This window comes from Lutra lutra, chromosome 1, assembly GCF_902655055.1.
Source record: "Lutra lutra chromosome 1, mLutLut1.2, whole genome shotgun sequence".
NCBI lineage: Eukaryota > Metazoa > Chordata > Mammalia > Carnivora > Mustelidae > Lutra > Lutra lutra.
This window is the reverse complement of record NC_062278.1, coordinates 136,496,604-136,523,758: the sequence shown is the minus strand read 5'-3', so window position 1 is coordinate 136,523,758 and position 27,155 is coordinate 136,496,604. Positions and strand designations below refer to the sequence as shown.

Here is a 27,155-nt window from a genome sequence, read left to right as displayed (position 1 = left end):
GTTTGTTTAAACTCAGCTGTACTTTTGGTCTGGAGAGTTTAAAAATCTTCCTACTCAGCTATTTAAATTGATCAAAGGACAGAAAATATCTTCTTTTCTAATACTAGTTTCCTTTATTTTCTGCCTTTTTTTATAGTTTTGAGAGCTCAAAGTAAAACAGTAAAACAGTTTTCATTTCTTGTTTTTCATGTTTAGATTTTATGTCACAAGAAATATCAGAGTCATTCCATTTAGGTCCCATGGCTGATTAGACCAACTAACTCTAGACAAGTAGAATAGCAGCTACCACTACCTCTAGCAAAAATTATCTTGAAATACTTAATGTCACCAGAGAAACTGGTCAAGGGAATAAGGTAGGAAATATTTCAGAAGACAGTTTCTGGCCTTTATTTTATGAGCACAATCATCTGTATGATGATCAGCATATGATTCCACAATTTAAGCATTTGTCATGAGATGATTAAGGTAGTTACTGGTTATTCAAGAATGAGGTCCACATACTTGTTCATTTCTTATTGAAATAACATATGCTCCACTTTTTTCTCTTTTTAGGGGAAAGAAACACTGATGACTCCCATTCCCTTTGCTAGACCACAGGATTTGGGGCCAACAATTGCTATTGTTACTAAAGTCAACCAGATCCAGGATCATCTACTGAAGAAGCATGATACTGAGCTTTATATGCACTTGAACAGGCTAGAAATCGCACCACAGATATATGGGTTGTAAGTACCAAAGTTTAAGTTTCAGCTGTATCTAATTATGACTTACGGTGGTTTCTGTATGTCTCAGATCCACAGAAGTAAGACCAGAACTGTTTCAGCTCCATTTCATTTCATATGTCTTATGTGCCAGGCTCTGTGTTACTATTTTCACATATCATATTTCGTCTCATACTCACACCAGTCCTGTTAATTGAGTGTTGTACAGGGGAAGAAACTGCGTTTAGATATATTAAATATTGAAGTCATAATTCAGATTCAGGCGGGATTGGCTCCATAATCTGCAGAGCCCAGCACAAAATAAAAATGAATGTCCCCTGTAAAAAAAAATTAGCAAGAATTTCAAGATGACAGCAGCAGATCATTAAGCCAAGCATTCTAAGAAGTTCAGGGTCACACAGATCATACACACATGAAACCAGCCTCAAACCTAAACAGACCTGCAGGATATTCATGTTCTTTCCATTTTGTTGGGAAGTGCATTTCTAAAAGTAAGATAAATGTCCCTCACTGTGAACATAATATGGTAATCATCTTCAGCCATGTAACTTCTGTTGCATGCTGTAGCAGAAGAAAAGGGAGCCAGTCACTCCTCAGATATGTGTGTCTGTTTGTATGTGTACTTATTCAGTGGCTTAATAGGGTGGGTAGAAAAATTAGAAAGATTACAGTTTTAATAAATATGAATTAATTATGTAGCACTACAGATATTAAAAGGATCCTTTATATTGAAGCAGTAGAACATTTATAGCTAGTGCTGGGCAGTTCCTTGGTAGATATTTTCTGCAATTTCATCCCTCAGATAGAACATGGAAAACTAAGAAGATATTATTAAGATATATATAATAGGTGCTCAGTAAATATGAATTCATTATTTGAATTACAGAGAATTTTAAACAAGTCAAAGGTTTCAGACCAGAGCAGAGGCTATTTATTTAGCCCAAAGAAAAGAATATCAGTGAGTGTTTTCTTTATGTTCTCATGTGTAAGAGTCTTTCACTAATTATAACTCAGCTTTCTATCTTCTTTGGAAGCCCTGAACTGTGAGTAAAGATGCCTGCTTTGTGGTTTTAATGGTGCTTATTTTCATTTCTGTGACTTAAGCTTGGCTTCATCATTGAGAGCAGCTCCATCATTCGCACTGGAAATGAGAAAGTTGTGGGTAACATGGGTATTGGGCAGTATTGCAAGTTATTAATGAATCATCACTTACACTTAAAAGTCTGGCTAATGTGTTTGTGATTATAGATATAAAAATTTACTTTAAAACAGATAGGGCAAGGTCAGGAGATGAAGTCTGTATTCCTCTCCATTGTGCACTCAAAGAAATGATTTATTCAAATAGAAAAGCCCATTTTACGCCCTCAAAAATTGTTCACTAAACTCTAGATATTGTTCTCAAATATTGGAGAAAGAAATTAATGTTGGACATATTTATCATTTCTTTGAAATGCTTTATTGTTTATTACCTCTTTGAGCTGGTGCTTTACATTGCTGTGGCTGGTGGCATGGACTCGGGTAAGATGATTTATAAACCATTGTGTTCCAGTTTCCTTTTAGACATTAGTTTCCATCAGCTTTCTCTTCATCATAATGATTCATAGGGCTTTTTTGACATCCCACCAGCACCTTCCCAATAAAATTCCATGATCCATGAAATAATCACTCTTAATCCTTGCAACTTTATTTTTCAGCAGTACTAACAGTACCAGGGCTTGCAGTAACCATAGCTGACTCAATTATCCCATTATTTTAGTATAGAATCTCCTCTGCATTAACTAAAAATATACATTTTTTTTTCATCTTTGAAGAAGTCATTCACTCTCTTAATTGGTCTCTACTATAGTGTAAGGAGTTTATTCCATTTACTCAATCTGATTGTTTTATTTCTATTTGTGGGATACATGTGGTCAAATTTTCCTTTGTCTTTATGCTACCTTCAGTTGTACAACTCATCTGTATATTTCCTATTGATGACTTATAGAGTCTTTGGGGACCAGAGAAAAATATGAGTATAATATGAAGTAGCCGTTAGGAGCACAGGCTTTGAAATGAAGTAGATCTGTTTAACCACTTTGATCCTTGGTTTCTTCATATGTGAAATGAAGAGTAAATGTAATGGTACCTACTTCTTAGGGTGCTGATGACAATTCAGTTATAATATGCAAAAATCATAGTGCTCAGTATGTAGTAAGCATTCAAGATATGTTTAGCAGTACTTTTGTGATCATTATCTGGCATTACCATTACTCAATTAAGATGTCATGGCTTTGTGAATATGATGTAGTATGTGTTTCATGAACCTTTCCACCTCTGGCTTTTTGTGTTTTCTTCACGAAAGCATTTGAGCTTCTACTTAAGTGGAAACATAACAGCTGTCTCTTAGACCAGTGCTTCTAACTAGACAGTGTAGCAGCTGAAGAGTAAACTTCTATAGAAACAGATTACAGCAATTTGTCACAATAATTTTGTGTTCTTAAATCTAAAAAAATATTGTAGGTTTGTACTTCATGAAAATGAATTGAAATATCATGCTTGGTTTTATGTCATACAAGTAATATTCATCTAAATAATTGCTGATGCTACTATCCATTCCTGCTGGAAGAAAGTTGGTAATTTAGGCTGACATTCAATATTAATACTTAAAAACAATAAGCTTGCTTTTGGAGTACTTTATCCTCAAGTGGACAAATATAAAGTAATCAATTTTCAGTTGGTAAAAATTACTCTTTAGGATGACATCAGAATCCATAACTTCCACCATCTAAAATGTGCTTTTGTATTCCAGCTGTTTTCTTACAGAATTTAAATTTTCAAACAAGTATTTTCTTATATACCAAAATACTGTAACAAAATTAGAAAACAATATGATAAAAATGTCAGTAATGGATGTGTCAATGGGAAGTGTTATCAGTATTAACAATTCATGTAGAATGGGAAGTAAATCATAAATATGTGTTTAGGGGCGCCTGGGTGGCTCAGTGGGTTAAGCCGCTGCCTTTGGCTCAGGTCATGATCTCAGGGTCCTGGGATCGAGCCCCGCATTGGGCTCTCTGCTCAGCAGGGAGCCTGCTTCCTCCTCTCTCTCTGCCTGCCTCTCTGCCTGCTTGTGCTCTCTCTCTCTCTGTCAAATAAATAAATAAATAAATCTTCAAATAAATAAATAAATATGTGTTTTTTACATGTGAAGAAAGTGATAGCAAAATGAAATTATAATCCTGTTGACTCCAGGTTTCATATTCTAGTCACTCTTCAGCAGTTGCATGGTACATTAAAATTTATTTAAATCTGCTTTGTAGAGGTTCCTGGGTGACTCAGTTGGTTAAGAATCTGACTCTTGATTTCGGTTCAGGTCATAACTTCGGGGTCTTGTGATGGAGCCCCCCAGTCGGTCTCTGCACTCAGTATGAAGTCTGCTGGAGTTTCTCTCTCTTTTCCTCTACCCCTCTCCCTGCTCAGATGCATATGGGCTCTCTCTTGCTTTCTCTCTAAAATAAATAAATAATTCTTTTTAAAAAACCTGCATTATGATATAGTTATAATTATCACTAAGAGAAAGATTTGTAATTACTCCATTTTTAAAAATAGTTTTTGTTCCGGTTATTGTAAGAAACTATAGTGGAAGTGTCCTGATATGACAGATATGCCATATACAAACATATTTGTTATATTTTGGTAATAAATTTATTTAACAAAATTAGAATTAATTAGTGTAAAAATATTAATTGTACTAACATTGGCTAAAGTCATTCCAAATTAGCTTATCGTAATTTTAAATAAATTGATGATATTTATCTTGAAATATGGGAATAATTACCCATGAGATCTTGTATATTATATAATAATTTGCTTATTAATGCTAGTATTTTATGTACTTGAGTACATTATCCTCTGGATAATTATAGCTGGTTTTCCTCTTACAAAATGTTAAATCAATCAACCTGCTGTTTAGTTTAAATAAAATTAATTTGAAGTTAAATGTTCAATTCCATGTAAGTAATATTATAAAATAACACTTTCTAAAGGTAATTTATACTGTGTTTTTCATTAACTTTATGAAAGATTACTCCTGTTGCACTTCAAAGTTTCTCTTGCTTTAATTCAAATAATATTTTGAGTTGTCTTTTGTTTGCCAATTATTAATGGGTATTAGACTTACAAAAAATTAAGTTCTGTAGGGGCCTGTCAATGCATACTGACTAATATCTAAAGTAAACATTGACTGTATTATTTCCAACTTTCCAAGGTAATTCCCAAGAGTTGCTTTTTTTGGCATTTTCATTTTTAGTATGAGAATAAGAATGTCCTGTGTTTCATCACTTATGGGTTATTTTTTGCAAAAGCCTCTAAAATACAGTGTTACAGTTCCATCCCTGAGTATGTATTTGAGCCCTAAAGACTTTTAATCACAAGAGATTCAAGTATACAGATTGAATACCATTTTCATTTAGTACCATAATACTGTTTTACAGAGAGACCAAAAATTAAAGTTTAAAAAGAACAATTTTTGCTAGGCCAGAGTAACTGTGTTTTATTATCACCCTTAAATATATTGAACCTGTATATTTTCAGCTACATTTTATACTTTGATATAAATAGAATACATAATAACCATCTGTGGGATATGCAATTAATGTCACTTTTGAGGAAAGACCCTCATAACACACTTGGGCTTTGGCATTCTTAAATTATGAACTCTTTACAACACTCATGGGATAAATTTCATATCTCCCAAATGTTTATTATATATCCTCCATTTCCCTTATTCCTCTTTTCTGGATTAGCAGTTGTTTTGCTGTGGTGGTTTGTAGTATTTAATTGGGAGGTTCTTCATTATTGATTAATAATCTTGTAAATTTTGTGATATTTTAAAATATAGTATATTCTAACACATATCACAGTGTAATTATGTATGACTTCTAAGCTGTTAAACCTATATATGACGTATAAACGTAGGATAAAAAAAATCATTCTTAGCCATCAAAGTCAGTATAGTTACCCATCTTAAAAATTCTGTGTCTCAGCAGTTTAAACAAAGAGCTTTCCATTCTAAGCACAGCTAATGATTGAAATATTCTTTTCTTTTCAGTGAATGTTATGTTATACAGTAGATGTAAAAAGCATAATGAAGGACTATAAGGTACAGTGAGACCTGGTCTTATACTACTGAGTATTACCCCAGAATTACTCCCTTTGAAAAAAATTTTTTTTCACTTCTTTATGAAGAATTATCATGATTAAAAATTATGGGGAAGAATAATAAATTATTTGATATAATAATCAGTGCAGCTATAACGTTTAAATTAATTAAAATTGTATATTTGCTTCTTCATTCGGACTATACCTATTTCAAGTGCTCAGTTGCCAGCCATATAGCGGCTAGTGGTTATTCTGTTGGACAGCATTGGTCTAGATCTTTTTTCTATAGTAAGGGGGGAGTGGGTGGTATTGAAACATAATGGGTTTCTGATATTTGTGATTTAGAATGACTGTGCTAGTTGCATTCTGGTAAGAGATTGAAGGGATACAAGTAAGAATGGGATAGTAGTGATTTGCTTAAAAAAGTAGTAACTTTGGGGGTGCCTGGGTGGCTCAGTGGGTTAAAGCCTCTGCCTTCGGCTCAGGTCATGATCCCAGGGTACTGGGATCAAGCCCCACATCGGGCTCTCTGCTGTGCGAAGAGCCTGCTTCCTCCTCTCTCTGCCTGCCTCCCTGCCTACTTGTGATCTCTCTCTCTCTCTCTCTATCAAATAAATAAATAAATAATCTTTAAAAAAAAAAAAAAAAAAGGTAGTAACTTTGCCAAAAGAGATGATGGCAGTGAGGATAGAGATACATGGAAAAATTTGGAAAATACCAAGTTGCTAGAATTGTCAGGAATTGTAACTAATTGAATATGGGAGTGAGGGGGAGCGAAAAATCAAATATAATTTGGACAGCATGGGCGATGATGGAAAAAAATCACGGGGATAATGAATGATAGGGAAAGAAATGTCAAAGAAAAAAGGAATTCAGTTATGGACATGTTGAGTTTGGAGTATCTGAGGGACCAGGAGATCCAGTAGAAAATTGAATATTATGGTTCTGGAGCTTTGGAGAGAGATTTGGCAGTACCAGTTTGATAGTCCACATACCATATGATGCTAATTGAAGTTGCTAGTAAAGTGAGAGGAGAAGGACAAAGATTAAATTCTAAAGAAAATCTACCACATGTAACTGATTTATGAGAATATAAAGCAGGAAGTGATTTGTTGTAATTGGCATTTAAAATAAATTACTGTAGTTTGTGTATTTGAGAGAGGCAAGACTGGAAACAAGGATACCAGTTAGGAGAGCTTTGCACTTGTCAGGTGGGAATTTGATAATAGCAGCGGAGGAGGGGCAATTTAAAGAAATACCTTTGAGAAAGCATCTGTGATTTGATAATAACCCAAAATGCTGTATAGTATTTGTGTGAGTGGGAGACATTGTGGATTGGAGGCACTACCATTTTAAAGCATCCAGCTACCCTGTTGGGCCATCCTTTTATTCTTGTTCTCAAGTGACTGCCCAATATGTATGCCACCAGAAGTGACTAGCTCAACTTCTTTCTCCCTGCCAGCAGCCTGAACCTTAGCTTGTTTTCTGTCCTTCTACTTTGGAACTGACTATTCACTCTCCCTCATGACCATGAGTCATCAGGTATTATACCTACAGTATTTTTATCCTTTTCCTCTTTGCTTATTTCTTTTTTAAGAAAAAAAAATATACTGTTTTGACCCTTCTCCTCCAGCAGCCCTACTCATTTGGTCTTTCCTTCCACACTTCCACAAATAATGGTCTTCTTCAACTATGGACTCTGAAAAACGATCTGAGAATTTTGAAGGGGTGGGGGGTGGGAGGTTGGGGGCACCAGGTGGTGGGTATTGTAGAGGGCACGGATTGCATGGAGCACTGGGTGTGGTACAAAAATAATGAATACTGTTATGCTGAAAAAATAAAAAAACTAAAAAAGAAAAAAAAAGAAAAAAAAATAATGGTCTTCTTCAGATTCCATTTTCTACTGATTGACTGTCACAGTGGAGATGGTGTAAATGGTGTAAGTACAACAATTAAAAGATTGAGATAAGCTGATTTTAAAATTTGACCCAACTGTATATGGTCTTCAAGAAATTCGCTTTAAATGTAATCATATGGGCAGATTAAAAGGTTAGGAAAAGATGTATTATGAAGGGGCACCTGGGTGGCTCAGTGGGTTAAAGCCTCTGCCTTCGGCTCAGGTCATGGTCCCAGTGTCCTGGGATCGAGCCCCACATTGGGCTCTGTGCTCTGCAGGGAGCCTGCTTCCCCCCTCTCTCTCTCTGTCTGCCTCTCTGCCTACTTGTGATCTCTGTCTGTCAAATAAATAATAATAAAAAAAAAAAAGCAAAAAAAAGATGTATTATGCAAACATTAATCAAAAGAAAGCAGAAGTGGCTATATTAATATCGAATAAAGTAGATTTCAGAGCACAGAAAATTACCAGAAATAAAAAGGACATTACCTAGTGATAAAATGCTCAGTGCACCCAAATGTGCATGCACAAAACAGCAGAGCTGCAAAATACGTAGACCAGAAACTGACAGAACTGAAAAGAGAGCTAGACAAATCCACCTTTATAGTTGGAGACTGTCAGTAATTAATAGAAAATAGCCAAGTATATAGAAGAACTCAACAACAGTATCATCCAACAAAATCTGAGTGACGGTTATGAAACACTTCATCCAATAATGGTATAATACACATTCTTTTCAAGTGTTCACAGAGCATATACCAAGATAGACTATATCCTAGGCCATGAAACAAATCTCAGCAAAATTAATGGAATTGAAATCATATAGAGAGTGGTCTTTGATCACAATGGAATCAAGTTAGAAATAACGGAAAGATGATGGGAAATTTTACAAATGCTTAGAAACTAAACAGCACCCTTCTAATAATCCCTGCATTGAAAAGGGAGTCTCATGATAAATTTAAAAATTCCACTGAAGTGAATGCAGTGAAAATACATATCAGAATTTGTGGGACACAGCTAAAGCAGAGCCCAGTGAGAAGTTTATTGCACTAACTGGTTACATTAGAAAAAAGGAAAAGTCAAAATTGTAATAATCTAAGCTTCTGCCTCAAGAACCTAGAAAAAGAGCAAAAGGAGGGCAAAAGCAAGCAGAAGGAAGGAATAAAGGTAAAAATTGAAGCCTATATAATTAAAAACAGTGCAACACTAAAGAAAAATGAAACAAAAATCGATTTCTTTGAAAAGATCAATGAATTTACTGTCTGACAAGAAAAGATAGGAAGAAAGGGGGTGTGGCTACAAAAGAACATAGGAAAGATCCTTTTGGTAATGGCATATTTCTATATTAGGGCTGTATCAGTGGTTGTATATCCTGGTTGAGATACTGTTTCGTTTTACAGGATGTTAAGGGAAGTAGGGATCACGGAATCTCTCTGTACTGTTTCTTACAACTGCATATGAATAATTACCTCAAAACAAAAAAGTATTGTTAGAATAATGTCAGTTGAGATGGCTCACTTTTGCCCTTCTTACAAATTGGGTTTTTTACTTAGTACTGTGTTTTGGGAGTTCTTTATATACTCTAGATATGTGTCTGTCGTCAAATCTGTGATTCACAATATTATCTTCCAATCTGTGTCTTCTGTTTTCTTTTAAGTATCTTTCATAGAATAAATTTTTTTTAATTTTGGTAAAATCCAGTTTATTAACTTTTTTATCAAACTTGATTATGGGTCATATCTGAGAGCCCTTCGCTTAACCCAAGTCAGAAGTATTAATTTTCTTCTGATTGTTTTATGGTTTTATGTATGATTCATCATGAGCTAATTTTTGTATAGTGTGAGAGATACAGGTCAAGGTTATTTATTTTTGGCACATGGCTATTCAGTTATTCTAATATCATTGTTTGTTTGTTTGTTTTTAAAGATTTTATTTATTTGACAGACAGAGATCACAAGTAGATAGAGAGGCAGGTGTGGGGGTGGGGAGAGGAAGCAGGCTCCCTGCGGAGCAGAGAGCCCGACTCCGGGCTCCATCCCAGGACCCTGGGATCATGACCTGAGCTGAAGACAGAGGCTTTGACCCACTGAGCCACCCAGGTGCCCCTCTAATATCATTGTTGAAAGATTACCCTCTCTGCATTGAATTGCCTTAGTACTTTTGTCAAAAATTAGTTGATTATCTGTGTGGTTTATTTCTGAACTCTCTGTTTCATTGACTCCTGTTTTTTTCTTCTGTATTTAATAGAACTTTCCAGTGAAACCATCTAGTTTGGTGTTCCTTGTTGAAAGGTTTTTAACTATGAATTCTTTTTTAGTACATATATGACTACTCATATCATTTATTTCTTTAGTGACTTAATAGCTTATGCTGTTCAAGGAATTGTCTTTTTCATCTAAGGAGTCAAATTTCTGAGAACAGGGACGCCTGGGTGGCTCAGTTGGTTAAGCAACTGCCTTCGGCTCAGGTCATGATCCCAGCGTCCTGGGATCGAGTCCCACATCGGGCTCCTTGCTCATCAGGGAGCCTGCTTCTCCCTCTGCCTCTGCCTGCCATTCTGTCTGCCTGTGCTTGCTCTCTCTCCCTCTCTCTCTCTCTGACAAATAAATAAATAAAATCTTTAAAAAAAAAAAATTTTCTGAGAACAAAGTTTTGATTTCCTTATTATCCTTTTAATTTCTGTGGTGTCTATAGTTAATATATCAGTGTGTATGTGTGTGTTCCTGCTATGGACAATTTTTATGTTACCTCTTAATTGCATAGAAGTTTATCAACTTTATTAATGTTTTCAAAGAACCAGCTTTAGGTTTGATTTGATTTCTCTCTTCCCTCTGTTTTCACTTTCATTGGTTTTAGCTCTTACCTTAAAAGTTCCTACCTTCTGACTACTTTGGATTTATTTTGCTCTTCTCTTTTAAGTTACTGAAAGTCGAAGCCCAGATTAATTATTTCAGAATTAACTTTTATAATAGAAGAATTTCTATTCTAGTAGAAATTAGAGATTCTCTCTCCCTCTGACCCCCCCCATTTCTATCTCCTTCTCTCTCTCTCTCTCTCTCTCTCAAATACGTTTTTAATAAAAAAAAAGAAGTATTTACAGTGAATGTTAGAATGCTTCCAAAATTCTCCTTCTAATCAGTGCTTTAGCTGCATCCCTGAAATTGCCATGGTATATTTCATTTTTCTTCAGCTCAGGATATTTTAAAAGTCTTTTAAAGACTTCTTTTTATACCATGGGTTATATAGAAGTCTCCTACTTATTTTCCAAATATTTGGGGATTATCCTTTTTTGTTATTGTTGTTATTTATTACCTGTTCCATTATGGCTCAAGAACATACTTTTCTTGATTTTTTAAAATTTTGTTAAAGCTCATTTTTTAGTCCTGATATGATCTATCTTGGTGAATATTCCATGTGCACATAAGAATAGTATTTGTTCTCCTGTTACTGAGTATAATGTTCTATAAATGTCTTGGGTCATGTTCAGATTGATAATATTGTTCTGTATATTTTCTTCTTTTGTTCCATTAATCACTGAGAGATGTATTGATCCAGTTATAACTTTGAATTTCTCTGCTTATGAATCCAGAACTACTTTAGAATGACCTGACACCCAAGATTGAGAATTAACCACCCAGTATTCTTACTTAACCCAATACAAGTGAGACAAGTGAGGAATGCAACTCAGTTTTGTTTGTTTCTGGGTTCTTTTTTGACATACAGGGGATATAATTTCAGTCATTTGTGTCGCTATGTCCAGAATTTATCATACAATTTTTAAATACAATAGGGCTTATGAACTTTGAGAAACCGACACAATATGAAGTCCTGGCATATTGTAGCTAAAAGGACTGTAACTAATATATTTGGGAATGCAGTGTTTAACATAGACCAAGATTTTTTTTTTTTTCCTCTCTTAAAATTCTGCACATAGTTTCTTCCGTTTAAATGACTTCTTCCCTTAGAGTTTTGGAGCTTGGTAAATATATTGGACTAGTGAAAACAGCTAAAAAACAAATGGTGGCATTTTCATTTAATATATTTGAATGGTTCTAAATGCCTCCAAAATACAGGCAGACCTCATTTTATTGTGCTTTATTTATTGACTTTATTGCACTTTGCAGATATTGTGTTATTTTACAAACTGAAGGTTCAAAACTTCAGTGGGGGTAAGTAACTACAGATGTGGTAGAAGTATCAAGAGAACTAGACTTAAGAATGGAGCCTGAAGATGGGACTGACTTGCTGCAATCTCATGTTAAAACTAACAGATGAGGAGTCACTTCCTATAAATGAGCAAAGAAAGTGGTTTCTTGAGGTGAAATCTAGTCCTGGTGAAAGTGCTGGGAAGACTGCTGGGATGAGAACAAAAGATTTAGAATACCACATAAACTCAGTCAATAAAGCAGTGGCAGGGTTTGAGAGGTTTGACTCCATCTTTGAAAGAAGTTCTACTGTGGGTAAAATGCTATCAAACAGAAAAAATCATGCTACAGAAAAAATCATTTGTGAAAGGAAGTCAAGTCATTCAGTGTCATAGACTTCATTGTTATCTTATTTTAAGAAATTGCCCCAGCCACCCTAACCTTCAGTAGCCATCCCTTCTGATCATAAGCAGCCATCAACATTCAGGCAAGACCCTCCATCAGCAAAAAACTTTTGACTTGATGAAAGCTCAGATGAGTTACCATTTTTTTAGCAATAAAGTATTTTTTACTTAAATATATACATTTTTAGACAATGCTAATGTACACTTAATAGACTACAGTATACACACAACTTTTTTTTAAATTTTTTTTAAATTTTTTATAAACATATATTTTTATCTCTAGGGGTACACGTCTGTGAATTGCCAGGTTTACACACTTCACAGCACTCACCATAGCACATACCCTCCCCAATGTCCATAACCCCACCCCCCTTCTCCCAACCCCCCTCCTCCCAGCAACCCTCAGTTTGTTTTGTGAGATTAAGAGTCACTTATGGTTTGTCTCCCTCCCAATCCCATCTTGTTTCATTTGTTCTTTTCCTACCCCCTTAACCCCCCATGTTGCATCTCCACTTCCTCATATCAGGGAGATCATATGATAGTTGTCTTTCTCTGATTGACTTATTTCGCTAAGCATGATACCCTCTAGTTCCATCCACGTCGTCGCAAATGGCAAGATTTCATTTCTTTTGATGGCTGCATAGTATTCCATTGTGTATATATACCACATCTTCTTTATCCATTCATTTGTTGATGGACATCTAGGTTCTTTCCATAGTTTGGCTATTGTAGACATTGCTGCTATAAACATTCGGGTGCATGTGCCCCTTCGGATCACTACGTTTGTATCTTTAGGGTAAATATCCAGTAGTGCAATTGCAGGGTCATAGGGTAGTTCTATTTTCAACATTCTGAGGAACCTCCATGCTGTTTTCCAGAGTGGTTGCACCAGCTTGCATTCCCACCAACAGTGTAGGAGGGTTCCCCTTTTTCCGCATCCTAGCCAGCATCTGTCATTTCCTGACTTGTTAATTTTAGCCATTCTGACTGGTGTGAGGCGATATCTCATTGTGGTTTTGATTTGTATTTCCCTGATGCCGAGTGATATGGAGCACTTTTTCATGTATACACACAACTTTAATATGCACCACTGGAAACCAAAGAATTAATTTGACTTGCTTTATTGCAGTAGTCTATAACCAAACTCACAATGAGATATGCCTGTATCTAGCTTCTAATAAGAGATATTTACAGTGGGGACACCTAGGTAGCTCAGTCATTTAAGCGTCTGACTCTTGATTTTGGCTCAGGTCGTAATCTCAGGGTCCTGAGATTGAGGCCCTCTTTGGTTCCATGCTCAGCAGGGAGTCTGTTTGAGATTCTCTCTCCCTCTGACCCCCCCCCCATCTCTATCTTCTCTCTCTCTCAAATAAGTTTTTAATAAAAAAAAAAAGAAGTATTTACAGTGAATGTTAGAATGCTTCCAAAATATACAGCATATGAGAAGTTTTTAATCACAAACTTTTTAGCTCTGCAACTAAGACCTCGTTTAAGGTGTATTTATTTATTAAAATATGTCATTTACTCAAGATGAATGTGTAATATATTTTCCAAAATTTTGTGTAAGGATGTGGTTAAATTCAGTTTTGAAATTTGTATTTCTGATTAAGAATTAAAGTGAAGGGGCGCCTGGGTGGGTCAGAGGGTTAAAGCCTCTGCCTTGGGCTCAGGTCGTGATCCCAGGGTCCTGGGATGGAGCTCTGTATCGGGCTCTCTGGTCAGCAGAGAGCCTGCTTTCTCCTCTCTCTCTGCCTGCCTCTCTGCCTACTTGTGATCTCTTTCTGTCCAATAAATGAATGAAATCTTTAAAAAAAAAAAAAAAGAATTAAAGTGAAACACAAGGCATACTATAGATACTTGAGAAATACTGATATACTAAAGACTATAAGGTCAGAATAGTTCCAGATAGAACATACCCCCCAACCCCAGCACTATCCCAGATAACTAAAAGTCATCCTTATCTTTCAGTCATATATCTTAAACAATACAACACTTTGCCAACCCCAATCCAAATAACCTGACCTGGATCATCTTCAGGTTATATCAGTATTCTCTAAACGAAGCCCAGTAAAACTGTGACTTTACAATTGTTGTGATGTCTTTAACTGAATGTAAGTGTACAGGGAAAAAAAATATTACCCCCAAAACTTTATACACATAAAATGCCATCTAATGAGGGTCATAAAAAAAGAAAACTTCATTAGAAATATGTTGTCAGAGTTGTTTTTAAATCACAGTGGGACAGTGCAATGTCTTCTTTAAGTCTTCTAGTTTAACAACAGAATGGTACAACTGTAAATCTTGTATTGCCTCAGAGTCTATTAGCCAGCCAGCAGAATACGTTGAGATTAGAAGGGAAATAATTTTTTCCTCAAATCAACACTGTAAGGTCTAAAGCATGAAGGGGAAATTTTCAGAACATACTGAGAAATAATAGTTAAATGTGGATAAAAATCTTGGCATTATTAATCTCTGTCTCATGTTCAGTTTCTCTCCCTCTTTTCTCATAGTTGGCTTCTTTATTTCTGGGTCTCCGAATGTTTTTCTGACTCTTCACTTCTTTCCATAACCACGTAAGCCAGAGGCAAACTGAATATCAACAACTAATTGCCCCTTAATAAGCTCTTTCCTATTACCATATGGCAATTCATGTATGATCTCATACTCCATTATTAAGTATACCTTGTAATTAGCCTAACTTGTATCACTTATAGCAGTCATATTGTTTGTCTTTGATAGGTCTCTGGCCAGACTTAAACATCTACCTTTATTTCTCGAACTCTAGGGGCTCTGCCTAATATGTGTAAAATCTTTTGTAGAAACTATTAGTACTTGGGGCATCTGGGTGGCTCAGTGGGTTAAGCCTCTGCCTTCGGCTCAGATCCTGATCTCAGGGTACTGGGATCGAGCCCCACATCGGGCTCTCTGCTTAGCAGGGCGTCTGCTTCCCCTCTCTGCCTGCCTCTATCCCTACTTATGATCTCTCTCTCTGTCAAATAAATAAATAAAATCTTTAAGAAAAAACTATTAGTACTTAAAACAGGTGCATATAAATGCCATGTTTTCTGAAGAAGTGTTTCTTAACTAGCTTTTAGGATATTTAAGATTGCCAGTATGCATTTTTTTGTGAAAATTCTATTATTTTTCTGATTTTTGTGAAATTATTTTAAGGACAGTGGTTTACAATTACATAGATACAGTTTTATATGATCCATAATACCAAGATAGAATGCTGCCTTCCCACTATTAATTCTTCCCTGACTGAAATGTTACAGAAATGATGAGCTGCTTAATGAAGAGGTCCTCTTCCAAGTTCATAATTTCATAAGATGCTCTTTGACAAAGGCTGCCGAGTCAATTAAGAAAATTCATCATTTATTATACTCTATTAAAACGGATAAAAAATAGAGTTTTTCTACCACAAACTAGGAAAACCTTTTCTCTTCACTACTTGGGGATACAGATGATATACTGGTAGAGTGTGTTGCCTATTGCTTCTTCCTTTTGCCTTTTATGTTTTTGGTTCTTCGTCATAGGTTTCTTTATTTCTTCAAATTATTTATTTTTGTATTTGTAAATAGATTTGTACCAGAATTTAAGTGCAGGAAAAAAAAACTATTTGTAATTCTGTTTGGCATATGCATACACACACACACACACACACATAGGCATACACACATTTTGTTTCTAAAAATTTCTTCCCTTAAATTTGCTTTCTTTGTAAAAAGTAATGCTTTGTTTTCACTTTAGTTATTGTTTGTTAGATATTCTTGCATGATTTCATAGATGACTTTTTTTAAACCAGTGTACTACTTCCAAAAGGTTTTTATTAGGTCTTGAACTGTAAATAGTGTGTAAAAAAAGTTAAACCTCTAGACTTTAAAAAAATCTTAGTCTTATTAAAATTAAAGTTTGTACTACATGGAATTTGTCAGAGAAAACATGTTGGTTCTTGGTTACAATGAATGCTTGCAAAAGTCAAGTTAAAGTCAAATTAAAAGTAATTCCTTTATAGGATTGTCACGTGGAGTTTCTATTTGCAAAGCACTTAAAACGGTGTCTGGCACACAGGAAATACTTTCTAAGTGTTCATTAAATTAAAAAATAATGATAAATCATAGCAAGGATCATAAAATTCTAGTTAAGACCTCATACCTCTAAATAATAATAAAAATGATGAATAATATTACTCCTTCAAATTGAAAATTAATGGGAAATGGTTCTTTCCAGAGTCATGAGTTCCCATATACCGAATGTTGCTCTGGTTTAGGCCATCAGTAATAGCTGTCTTTTCTGTAGCTTGATCAGCTCCAGGCAGGAGGAGTGCCTCTGCCTCTTGGTATTTATGACGACAGTGCCAAATCAGGCTGGACTGGCTCCTAATGTGATTTTCCTCTCCAGCTTTTCCCTCCCACTCTTCTCTTTGGGGAAAATGCAGTTTTAAAACAGTAGTAAACCTGAGGTGAGGGTGATGAGTTATCTGATAATCCTCTTCCGCAGGGCATGTGGCTGGTGGTGAAGACCAGGCACTTTGTGCACAATGCTGCCCCGGGTGGGTCTGATGGGCTTTCTCCAGCTCCCCTCCACCACCTTGGCTTGCTGCCTGCGCTGACCTTCATTCTTTATCACCTCCTCCCCACACCCTCTTCCTTGCCCCCACCTCACTGTATTCCCACCTCCAGCTGACGCTTTCTGGTGCTGGTAGGACATAAAGACAGGAGGAGAAAGAAAAGGAAGGGAGGCTCATGAAACATGTGGAGTTTGTTATTGGTAGCCATGCTGCATTTACACCATTTACCTAGAGTTTATAAACTGATCAGCTATGCCGTCCCCGGATTGTTTTGTAAAGTTTTTAAAGGCGGAGAAACAAGTTTTGACTCTTTTCCCTGTACCAGTTTATAACTGTAGGTTTAACCCCTGCTTCTCATGCCCAGCATTCTGGAATAAATCCCCCAGATAGTGGAAGACTAGCCCACCAAATCCAGGGCCAGTATTTCACATCGGGCGAGTGGGTCCTCACAGCCACCTGACTACTCGCAGCCAGCTCCTGACCTGCAAACGTTTGGCCTCTAGGCTTCTGGTTGCCGCCCACTCTGTTCTAGGTGGTCCGAAGCTTGACTCTTCACCTGGCTGTTCTAAGTTTTCATATTAAGGGAATTTGATTAAGCTATATGTATATCCTTTTTTCTTTGTTTCTTTAGTTAATACCTTTTACCTGATTTATTAATTTTATGATAATTGGGTTTTTTCAGTTTAATGTTTTTTAAGAAGTACTGTTTCAAGTTTTCATTCATTCAGCATTCACTAATTATTAGTGAGCACCTATTGATACCAAGCTTCGGGCTTTACCTTAGCACCATTTGGGTATTTGGAGGATTATTTGAACAGGGAGCTGCTTTTCTAGAAAGCTAAGCCTCTTAGAAGAGTAAGAGCCAGTAGAAAGAATTTGGGTGGTGGGGCATATTTTGAATAATCAAGTGGAAAATCGTCTGTCGAAAAGTATTTGCAAAGTAGATGGTTTAGTACTGTTGAGTGCCTTCACCTTGATGTTTCAGCAGAGGCTTAATAGTCCCAGCCAGCAGAAAGTATATGGATGGATTGCCTTATGAATGAGAGGTTGGACAGAATGGCAAATAAAGTCAAATGTTGAAATTGCACGTCTCTGAAAATCACATAAGTGACTTTCAAACCAAACCGAAGTTTTTAACAGACAGTGATTAGTTTTTTTTTAAACCCAGCATATTGGTGTTTTTGTACTAAAAAAGACTGCCCCTTCTAAACCATGGTTGCTTTAACAAGTTATACACTTACTTTAATGAAAAATTTTACTCACAATGCTTGTGGAATTCCCTTTTTGGAATTATATTCATCGCTAGCATAGGAGCCACATTAGAAACCTTTCTTTATAACAGTACAATCCAAATAATAATATGTTTTTGACCTCAGATTATTGCCTGTCCTCATTTCTCATGTTTATCACATTTGTCTCTTACTAGAAGTGTTAGTTACTTTCATGGATAAAACTCATCCTCAAAACATACTTCTCAGCCTCTGTGGGAGTATACAAAAAAACCTATCATGTGTTCTGAATGAATCGTTTTATATATAAAATTTGGTGTTTTTGTTAAAAAAGTAAGTTTCATTACTTTCAAGTATTATGGATATGTGAAAAATTGATGTTAAGTATCACACAGCAAGACCAAAACAATGCACTTGATAGGCCTTGATGACAAACATTATATTCTTTTTTTTTAATTTAATTTTATTTCTTTTCAGTGTTCCAGAATTCATTGTTTATGCACCACACCCAGTGCTCCATGCAATACAAGCCCTCCTTAATACCCACCACCAGGCCCTCCCAAACCCCACCCCCCGACTCCTCCAAAACCCTCAGTTTGTTTCTCAGAGTCCAGTCTCCCATGATTCGTCTCCCCCTCTGATTTCCCCCAACTCACTTCTCTTCTCCTTCACCCAATGTCCTCCATGAACATTATATTCTTGTTATTGTTGTTGTTTCAAATTTTTATTTAAATTCTAGTTAATTAACATATAGTGTAGTATTGGTTTCAGGAGTAGAATTGAATGATTCATCATTTATATTCAACACCCCGTGCTCACCTGATGATGAACATTATATTCTTAAATATTACTTAAAAGTGAAACTGTGGGTTACCTAAAGGAGAGAATCCAGTCTGAGATGCTGTCCTTTCCTACAAGACACTCATTCAGCCATTGACATACTTGACTGAGTTTTCTGAGTTTTGTTCTCTGTGTGAGTTAGTTTAATTGGCCACAGCCTCCTGAGAGTCAGTGTTCATCCTTAAAAACAATTGGGAGCATACCAGAGCCTTGAGAGTGCCATAAATAGAACAGTGCATTTGAAGGGCCATGGAAACTGATAGAGTAGGGTCCTGGCTCCTATAGCAGCCATAAAAATAGCTGAGCCAATAAACTGCCATACCTTCTTTTGAACATAAGCTGGAAGTTAGAGAATCTGGGAGACAATTTGGTAGAATTCTATAAAAACCTTGGCTTATAAGAAAACAACTAAAGGGAAATGGTAAAGGGAGTGAAATGATCCTGTCCCTTGGATTGCAAACCACAGTCCAGTTGGCCAGATTTGGATTTTCAGCTATTGCCCAGCTGGTGAACAGTTCAAAACTATTTCAGGTCATGTGATCCCATTGCAGCCAATTGGGTGGTTTGGCAGACAACAACATAGTAAATTTCTATTCACACAAATTGTACGCATACTGCATTTGTCCATGTGCATTGTCTGCTTGTCTATATTGATGATAACATATCCACATAGATGGATGGATAAATTGTGGGTATAGGTCCATACCTGGATATTTATCCACAGCAATTATGTACTTGGATTCCTTCTAGGAAACAGAATGGTAGGAATAATCTAGTTAAATCAGTTTCTATGGGGATTTTTTTTTTACTCCTTTTTTCATATTTCCTCTAGTTGTAAAAATTACAGTGATTACACATCATAAAGCCTATCTGTAATAAAACGCATCAGCTGGCCAAGGTTTTCATCGCTCACTCAATAATCCATTAATACAGCAACGCTGCCCAGGCATCTTTATAATACCAACTCGGAGGTAATTTTAATCAGCTAGACCAGCTGGTATTTAACAGCAGCTGCTGGAGACGCCACAAATATACTCAATAGCTGACATCTTTATTTGCAGTTTTTCAAGGGGAGAAGAGATTCTCCTGTGGTTACTTGTATTAAGCATTTAGAAGAAGGTGTAAAGTATACATGGGTTTATACCTAAATGAGAAGGGGAAGGGATTAATGATAAAACAAAGGTGATAAATTCTATCAGGAGGAGAGGTTTGTGAATGAAGAAACTGCTCAGATGAGTAAGAATTAATTGGCTTTGGGTGGACTTCAGACCTTTTTCCTAGTTATGTTTACACTACTCTTGGGTATTGATCTCTGGCCATAGAAATGTAGTTTGTAGTCTGCTGTGTAACATCCTTATATCCTTCTATACTAGATTGTGGTGTCCCTCCTTCCATAATGCTGTGAAAAAATGATTTGATTCTATGAAAGAGTGATCTGTGCATGTGTTCTCAGCCGCTGCTTGCCGTGTCCTTTTTGTTATTTTATGAGTGTATTTTTATTAATGTTCAGTTTTGATATTTTCAATGAAAAGAATCAGCATCAATATGTACTGTCTAGTAGTAAATGTAGAATGCCATTTCAAACTGGTGTGTATGAGCATGTGTGGAGGAAGTGAGCGTCGGCAACATGAAGTTAACAGTCACAAACCCATTATAAATAAAAATTTAATTACACTTGGGGGAGCTTGGCTTACAAAGCTCAGAAATCCATAATGGAGCTTGCTGGTAATAAATGCCTGATCTGTTTGTTAAACTCCACTGTTCCCATCCCTTTTCTCGTCTTCTTTTATAAAATACCTTGACATCTCCACTGATTAGAAATTGGTAAACAGAGATGACTTTCTGATTTAATTAAATTTGTTGCCTTTACTTCATTGGATGAGAAGCTTACCTTTTGGACTGATAAGTAAAAAAGGAAGAATTAGAGTAAAGTAGGAAAAGAAATAGCTCTGTTTAGAAAAATGAAAGTCTTACTTAGTCTACATTTATAGATTATGGCTTTGCACACAGGTAGCTGTGTATTGAAATGTGTTGGTGATAAAAATGTCTGATATTTATGTGACTAGCAGTTAAGTGGTTTCCATTTTGTAGAAAATTTCTTGTGTCATTTTCTCTGAGACGGATTTCAAAATTAAAGTCAGTATAAAATAAACAAATGGGCCTTATAGCCTTGATATAGAAATAGTTTTGTTATTTCTGACTCTTGTAGAGCAATCAAACCTTCTTTTCTTATGCTAATAGTTCTTGCTGGGAGATATGAAGCATTACAAACCCCTAAAAAAGTAAAATGTATTACAGGTAAAGTTTACTTCTGTACTAAATTAATCAGAGGTTAACAAAATTCATTGTAATACCAAGTCTTTTGCAGGTAGCTTCATTTATCGGTGCCACTGATTCTTTTTCCAGAGCCAAATAGTGATCTGTCTGTGTTGGACTGTGATTGAATACTTAAAATTAAAATCCAGTGACAGAATGGATTACTGAGATGGCAATTTGAATTTTAAAATTACGTAGCAAGCATTTTTTTCTGTTATTTGTAGTGAAAACAGTCTGTTTGAGTTTGTTCAGTGTGTTTGACAACAGACAGTTTGATATATTGCTGGGCACAGCGGTAGGTTGGACTTGAGTGGTATTAGCTCTCAGTGTTTTGATTAATGGTAATTGTTTCAATGAAAAGGCATGTTTTACGTACAACTCATGGTTCTGAAAAACAGAAGTCAACTTGCAAGATCCATAATTACTATTCTGAGTTAGCATATAAAAAGGGCCAGAAGAACCTGCTGGAGTAGCACAGTAGGATTTTTTTTTTTCCTTTTTGCTTTGTATTGTGGTTACAGACTGTTCTTTATGTCAGAATATAAATCTTCAGTTATTTATCTTTTGTTCAGTATTTGAAGTTGATTTATGACACATTTCTGTATCCCATAATTTAGTTTGAATCCTATACCAAGGTGAAATTTCACCTGTCTCTGTATAGTCAACTATAAAAGGAATCCAAGGCAACCTACTGTATAGATTTAAACGTTTTTTTTTCTTACCTTTTTTCCAGTCCTCCTCTCTTATTTTAAAAGAATGCAATTTAGAAAACAATTAGAAGACTTATTTTAACACTTGAGAGATTTGTATCGCCATTTTAAATAAAACACTTTATATATTCATTAATGTACACAAATTCAGGAAAAAATAAAAGGTTATTTTTATTTGGAGAAAACAAAACATGCATTTAAGGACTAAGTTTTTGTCTGCTTAAAAGCTGTCAGAATAACCCCCTTGTAATGTCTTTCATTCACATACATAGATCTATATACCAGCATGAAATACATGTACATACACAGACCTGTGTGTCTACTAAATGCACAATGGTCTGCCTTTAGGTTATCAGTGGATAGAAATTGATTTTAAATGAGTGTCCTTACCTTTAGCATGAACTAAGAAAAAACCACTTTGACATAAAGACTTGGGAAGGGGGTGAGAGAAAATGCCCTTAACCATATTTAACCATTCATTTAAGATGGTGTGAGAAATTTTGTAGGTGGTGGGAGGTAGTGCTAGGGGATATTTTTTCTTTATTTCTCTTTTCCTTTCTTCCTACCAAAAAAAATAATAATAATAAATGTAATGCTGTAAGTGTAATCAGAATATTGTTTACAGTGGTATGAATGGCCATTGTGTTTGTGAAACCAAAGTTGAGAATTAATATTTGTATAGCCTTTCCCCATGTTTTTTAGAAGCATAGAAATTTTAAGTCTTTGAGGTAATTTCCTAAATATCACAGGAAACTTAGAATAATATTTAAAAAATAACAGCACTCCCTGATAGTAGCAGGATTTTAGGTTTATATTAATATTAGAGCTTTGGCATAGATGTTAACACATATCTCTTATATAGCTTTTATATAAGCTATGTTCTTTAATGTGTTTGGAGGAAAGGAATAGGAGGTGAAATCTGCAATGCAGAAACTTACGGTGTTACTGTTTATATCTCAAAGGGAATGATCCTGCTCTACAGTAGCCTGGATTGAAATGCTATTTTTCAGGTTGCTTATTCTCCAAGCAAAATTAAAATTAATAAAAGGTTGTCTAATGCATAACTAGGCCTTGGACTTAAAAATAAATATAATTTAAAAATTTTTTTTCCTCATGGTTAACAACCATGTGTCATTGTGGCATCTTTTATTGAAAGGAACTTTATTTAAGTAGCATAAACTTGTTGGATGGGCTTCAATTAAATGATGATTTGTTAATGCAAATGTGTAGCGAATGACTGGTAGTACATCTGTCTCTTCATCCATAGGCCATTACTGTGCAGCGTTAGCACATGATTGTAAAAAATGAGAAATCATTATATGCAGGTAGTACATATTCAATCAATTCTGACCTTATGTCTCTGCTGAAATAAAAAAAGTATATAATGTAAGTGATATTTAATCTGAATAACAAAAGGCGGCTCTTTGACTCTCTGTGACTCAAACTGTTGGGTGATGTGGTGATGTGAGGTGACTGCTGTTGGGGATTGATGGTTATGGTGGCCCAGTGGGGAAGAGCCATCACTTTAATCCTTTGTCATTTCTCCTGTGCACTTCTCCAGTCCAAATTATATTCTATTTTCTTTTTTTTCCCTCCTCTTCCTTTTTTTTTTTTTCTCTTCAAAAGTGGTTTGTGGGATAGTGGTGAGAAATGGCCGCTGATGACCACCAGCATGAGCATGTTAAGCAAGCAGTGACAATTAATACAACAAAAAATGGTACAATTAGCTTCAGCTCCATAAGTGTCTAATGAGCCATTTGTCAGTCTTTTGCTGAAATAAACTACTCTATCTTAATTCTCCACTCTTGCAGCAAATAAATAAAAGTTATGAAACACCCGGGCACCAATAAAATATAATTTATTTCATAGGGCATGACAGAACTCTTTACATATCTAAAATGAACATGTTATTTACAAATGACTTGTGATACTCATATAAACCATGGATCTGTGTGCTAACTGCTTTCATTATAGAGATATGCATTTTTTTTTCTGATTGTTTAATCATTTAAATGTGTCATTACTCCTAAAGGCATGTGAGTTAAAGTGACTCCTCCTGGTGTGATTAACTCATGAGGCCAAAAAGAACCTCAGAAATGAGCTATTCTGCAGCTGAAGACATTAAGAATTTACTGGAAAGGACAAAACAGTAATTTTCATTTGGGAACCTCTCAGCTCTCTGCTGATTATCTTCCTGCCCTCATTTATTTTTAGGAACCCCAATCTCTCAGAAGTTTTCATCATCACTATATATCAGTCAAACAAAACAACATTGTAAGCTTCTTTCACTTGTATTCTGTACTAGGTTAAAAGTTGTCATCTCACCATACTGTGAAAATGTGAATTGGAAATTCACATTGACAATGTGAAGTATCAACCAAATGAAACCCAGATATTTTAAAAATAGTAATTAGTTGTTTTAGGGGTGCCTGGGTGGGCAGTCGGTTAAGCATCTGACCCTTGGTTTCGGCTCAGGTTGTGGTCTTAGGGTCATGAGATCAAGCCCCAACTCTGTCCTCAGCACAAACTCTGCTTGAGTTTCTCTCTCCCTCTCCCTCTGCCCCTCCCCCCTCAGATAAATGAATAAATCTTTAAAAAATTAGTTGTTTTAATCAGAGGAAGAATACCCAGACACTGTTTTTCAGAGTAGTATACACTGTGGTTCTTAAGTCTAGTCCTTGATCCAGCCAGCATCTAATATCCTCTTGAAGATTGTTAGAAATATAGATTCTGCAGTCCGTACTGAATCAGAAACTATGAGCGGAGTCCAGGAATCTGTTTTAACAAGTCCCACAAGTGATTCTTGATGTCCACTAGAGTTTGTGAGCCACTGTTATATAGTGATAGGGCAACTGAAGCCAAAATAAACATTTTAAGACGTTTATGAATCCCTGATGTATACATAGAACCCAAAAGTAAAGAGACCGCTTTCAGCTTCAAATACTTTCCATAAGATCCAGTCTATCTCATTCCAACTCCTCTTGGTCATTTTGCTGCTACTCCCCAAAACCCCCTATCTTTTTCTCTTCTTAACATACTTTCTTTCTGTACACATTTTGCTAGATTACCTTAGGTAGAGTTTTCAGACAAATTCCAAGTTACTTTGCCTGTTAATTACTACTAGGCAAATGTTTCTAACAATGTAAGGGTGCTAGTATTTGATGGTTAGTATTTTGTTTCACTTTTACTTTTAAACTTATTTCAAAGCTATTTAGTAGTCTCCTTCAAATGATGAGAACAGGTTTCTGTCAGTGCCATGCTGGTGAATCCCTGAAGGAATGGGTCCTGTACCCCAGAATGGCTGGTGGGGATCAGTAGGACTTGACGCTTTACACCTTGCAGCCCAAGTGATTAGTTGTTGTTACCAGTAGCTGCAGATTAACCCCAAGACTGGAATTGTGTCTAAGGTGGAGAGTGGCGAGTGAAATCAGAAAAAAAAGACAGCTGGGAAGAATTTTACTAAAGTGAACTAGAACCAATGATAATTATAGGCAGTTCTGTTTAAAAGGTATTCGTGTGTCTCTTGGTACTCAAAGTGTGGTCCATCAGTCAACAGCACTGCATCTCCAGAAGCTCAGTAGAAAAGTAGAATCTCAGGTCCCATACTAGGCTGGCCTACTGATGTCAGAATTCACATTTTAACAAGATTCTTGGGAGATTTGCATGCACATTATAAATGGAGAATCACTTGCTTAGTGTATTAGCAGGCAGGGGGTTGGATCAAAGATGGATACTGAAGGCAAACCATTAAGTAATGTCACACTTTTATATGAAGACGAATTCTCTATGGCTATGATAGTTCCGAGGGGATTTTCAACAAATACACAGTGCTATTGCAATTGTAGGAGGAATTACTTTGCTGGCCTCATTCACTTGATTTTAGAATAAATCCAATATGGAAATATAAAATTTGATTAATGATTTTTAAAATTAAGTTTTATTTGTCTCTCCCCCAGAGAAAAAGTGTTAAAGTTAAGGTGATGTAAGTGTGAAGGGACTTCAACTGAAGGATAGAATTCTGAGCTTAGACTTTCTTAGTTTGGTCTTTAAAAAGTGATAGAAGTATTTAGATTTTTATATTTTTAAAACTGTTGCTTCATCTCAGGAAATGAAAAAAAAAAAAAAGTTTAGTTTATTATTTTTTTTCACAATACCAGAAGAAAAATTTATAATTTTAGGTAACTTGTCACACCACTTTCAATTTATAGCTGAGAAAATTTATAGCTCAATTCATAGCTGAGAAAATTTCACTTACAGCCAACTTTGAATTATCCATATTAAGAAGAAGCAAGAATAGCTTAAGAAGCGAATATTTAGTAAAACAAATGGATAAGGAGAATTACAGAAGACTAGGTTATTTGGATTAAGAGGCTAAACCACGTTTACTTTGATATAAAGTCATCAGTTAACAAGTGGTCTCAGATGCTTGATCTTACATGCCATCCTAGCTTCTCTCTGAGGTGTACAAAGCAAATACCACCAAGGCTCTGAGAAGCTGACTAGCTTACTCAAGTACCCAAAGCTTGTATCTAATGGAGCAATATCTAGAACTTTTATCTTCAGTCTCCTGGGCCAAATGTCACCCTATTTCAAGAACATAAAATAAAGGAATAGCCCTAGGTTGTAAAACATCCTTATAAAAGTATATAAATAAAAAATAAATTTTAATTGGTGGTTAAATTACACACATTGTCAACCCTGTATAGAAATTTACAGCCCTTTCTATGGAACAGAATAGAAAGTCCATAGACAGATTTAAGTATATATAAAAATTTGTGTATATCAATAGGAAATAGATATTAAATATGTTCTGTATGCTTATATGTATGAACATGATAAAGATGACTTCAGATTTATGGAAAATGATAAAGTATTCAGTAAGTAGTGTTGAAACAATTATCTGAGAAAAATTAGGTATCCTAGCCCACATGCAGAAATTAATTCCATAAAGATTTAAAGGTAAAAAGTAAAACTGCAAAACATGAGAAAAAATAGTTGAATATTAAGTATTCTTGGGTACGGGAAAGTCTTTTTACATGTGATTTCAAAGCAAAAAAAAAAACACATAAAAAATTGAGAGATTTTTGGTAAGTAAAGTGCAGGACAAACTGGGAAAAATATTTGCAACTATATTACAAAGAATGATATCCTTAATATACTAAAATCTTTTAGAAATAAATAGGAAG

The 27,155-nt window shown here is 35.5% G+C and overlaps 1 protein-coding gene across 7 annotated transcripts in view; it reads left to right on the top strand.

The window, feature by feature from the left end:
- The window catches only part of TBC1D5 (TBC1 domain family member 5), a 560,004-nt gene that overhangs the window by 350,443 nt on the left and 182,406 nt on the right, over positions 1–27,155 (top strand). For all 7 annotated transcript variants that reach the window (XM_047737636.1, XM_047737648.1, XM_047737657.1 and 4 more), the window contains one exon: positions 553–725. In XM_047737636.1, coding sequence (XP_047593592.1) covers positions 553–725 — 173 coding nt within the window. The remainder of the gene's footprint in view (positions 1–552; positions 726–27,155) is intronic.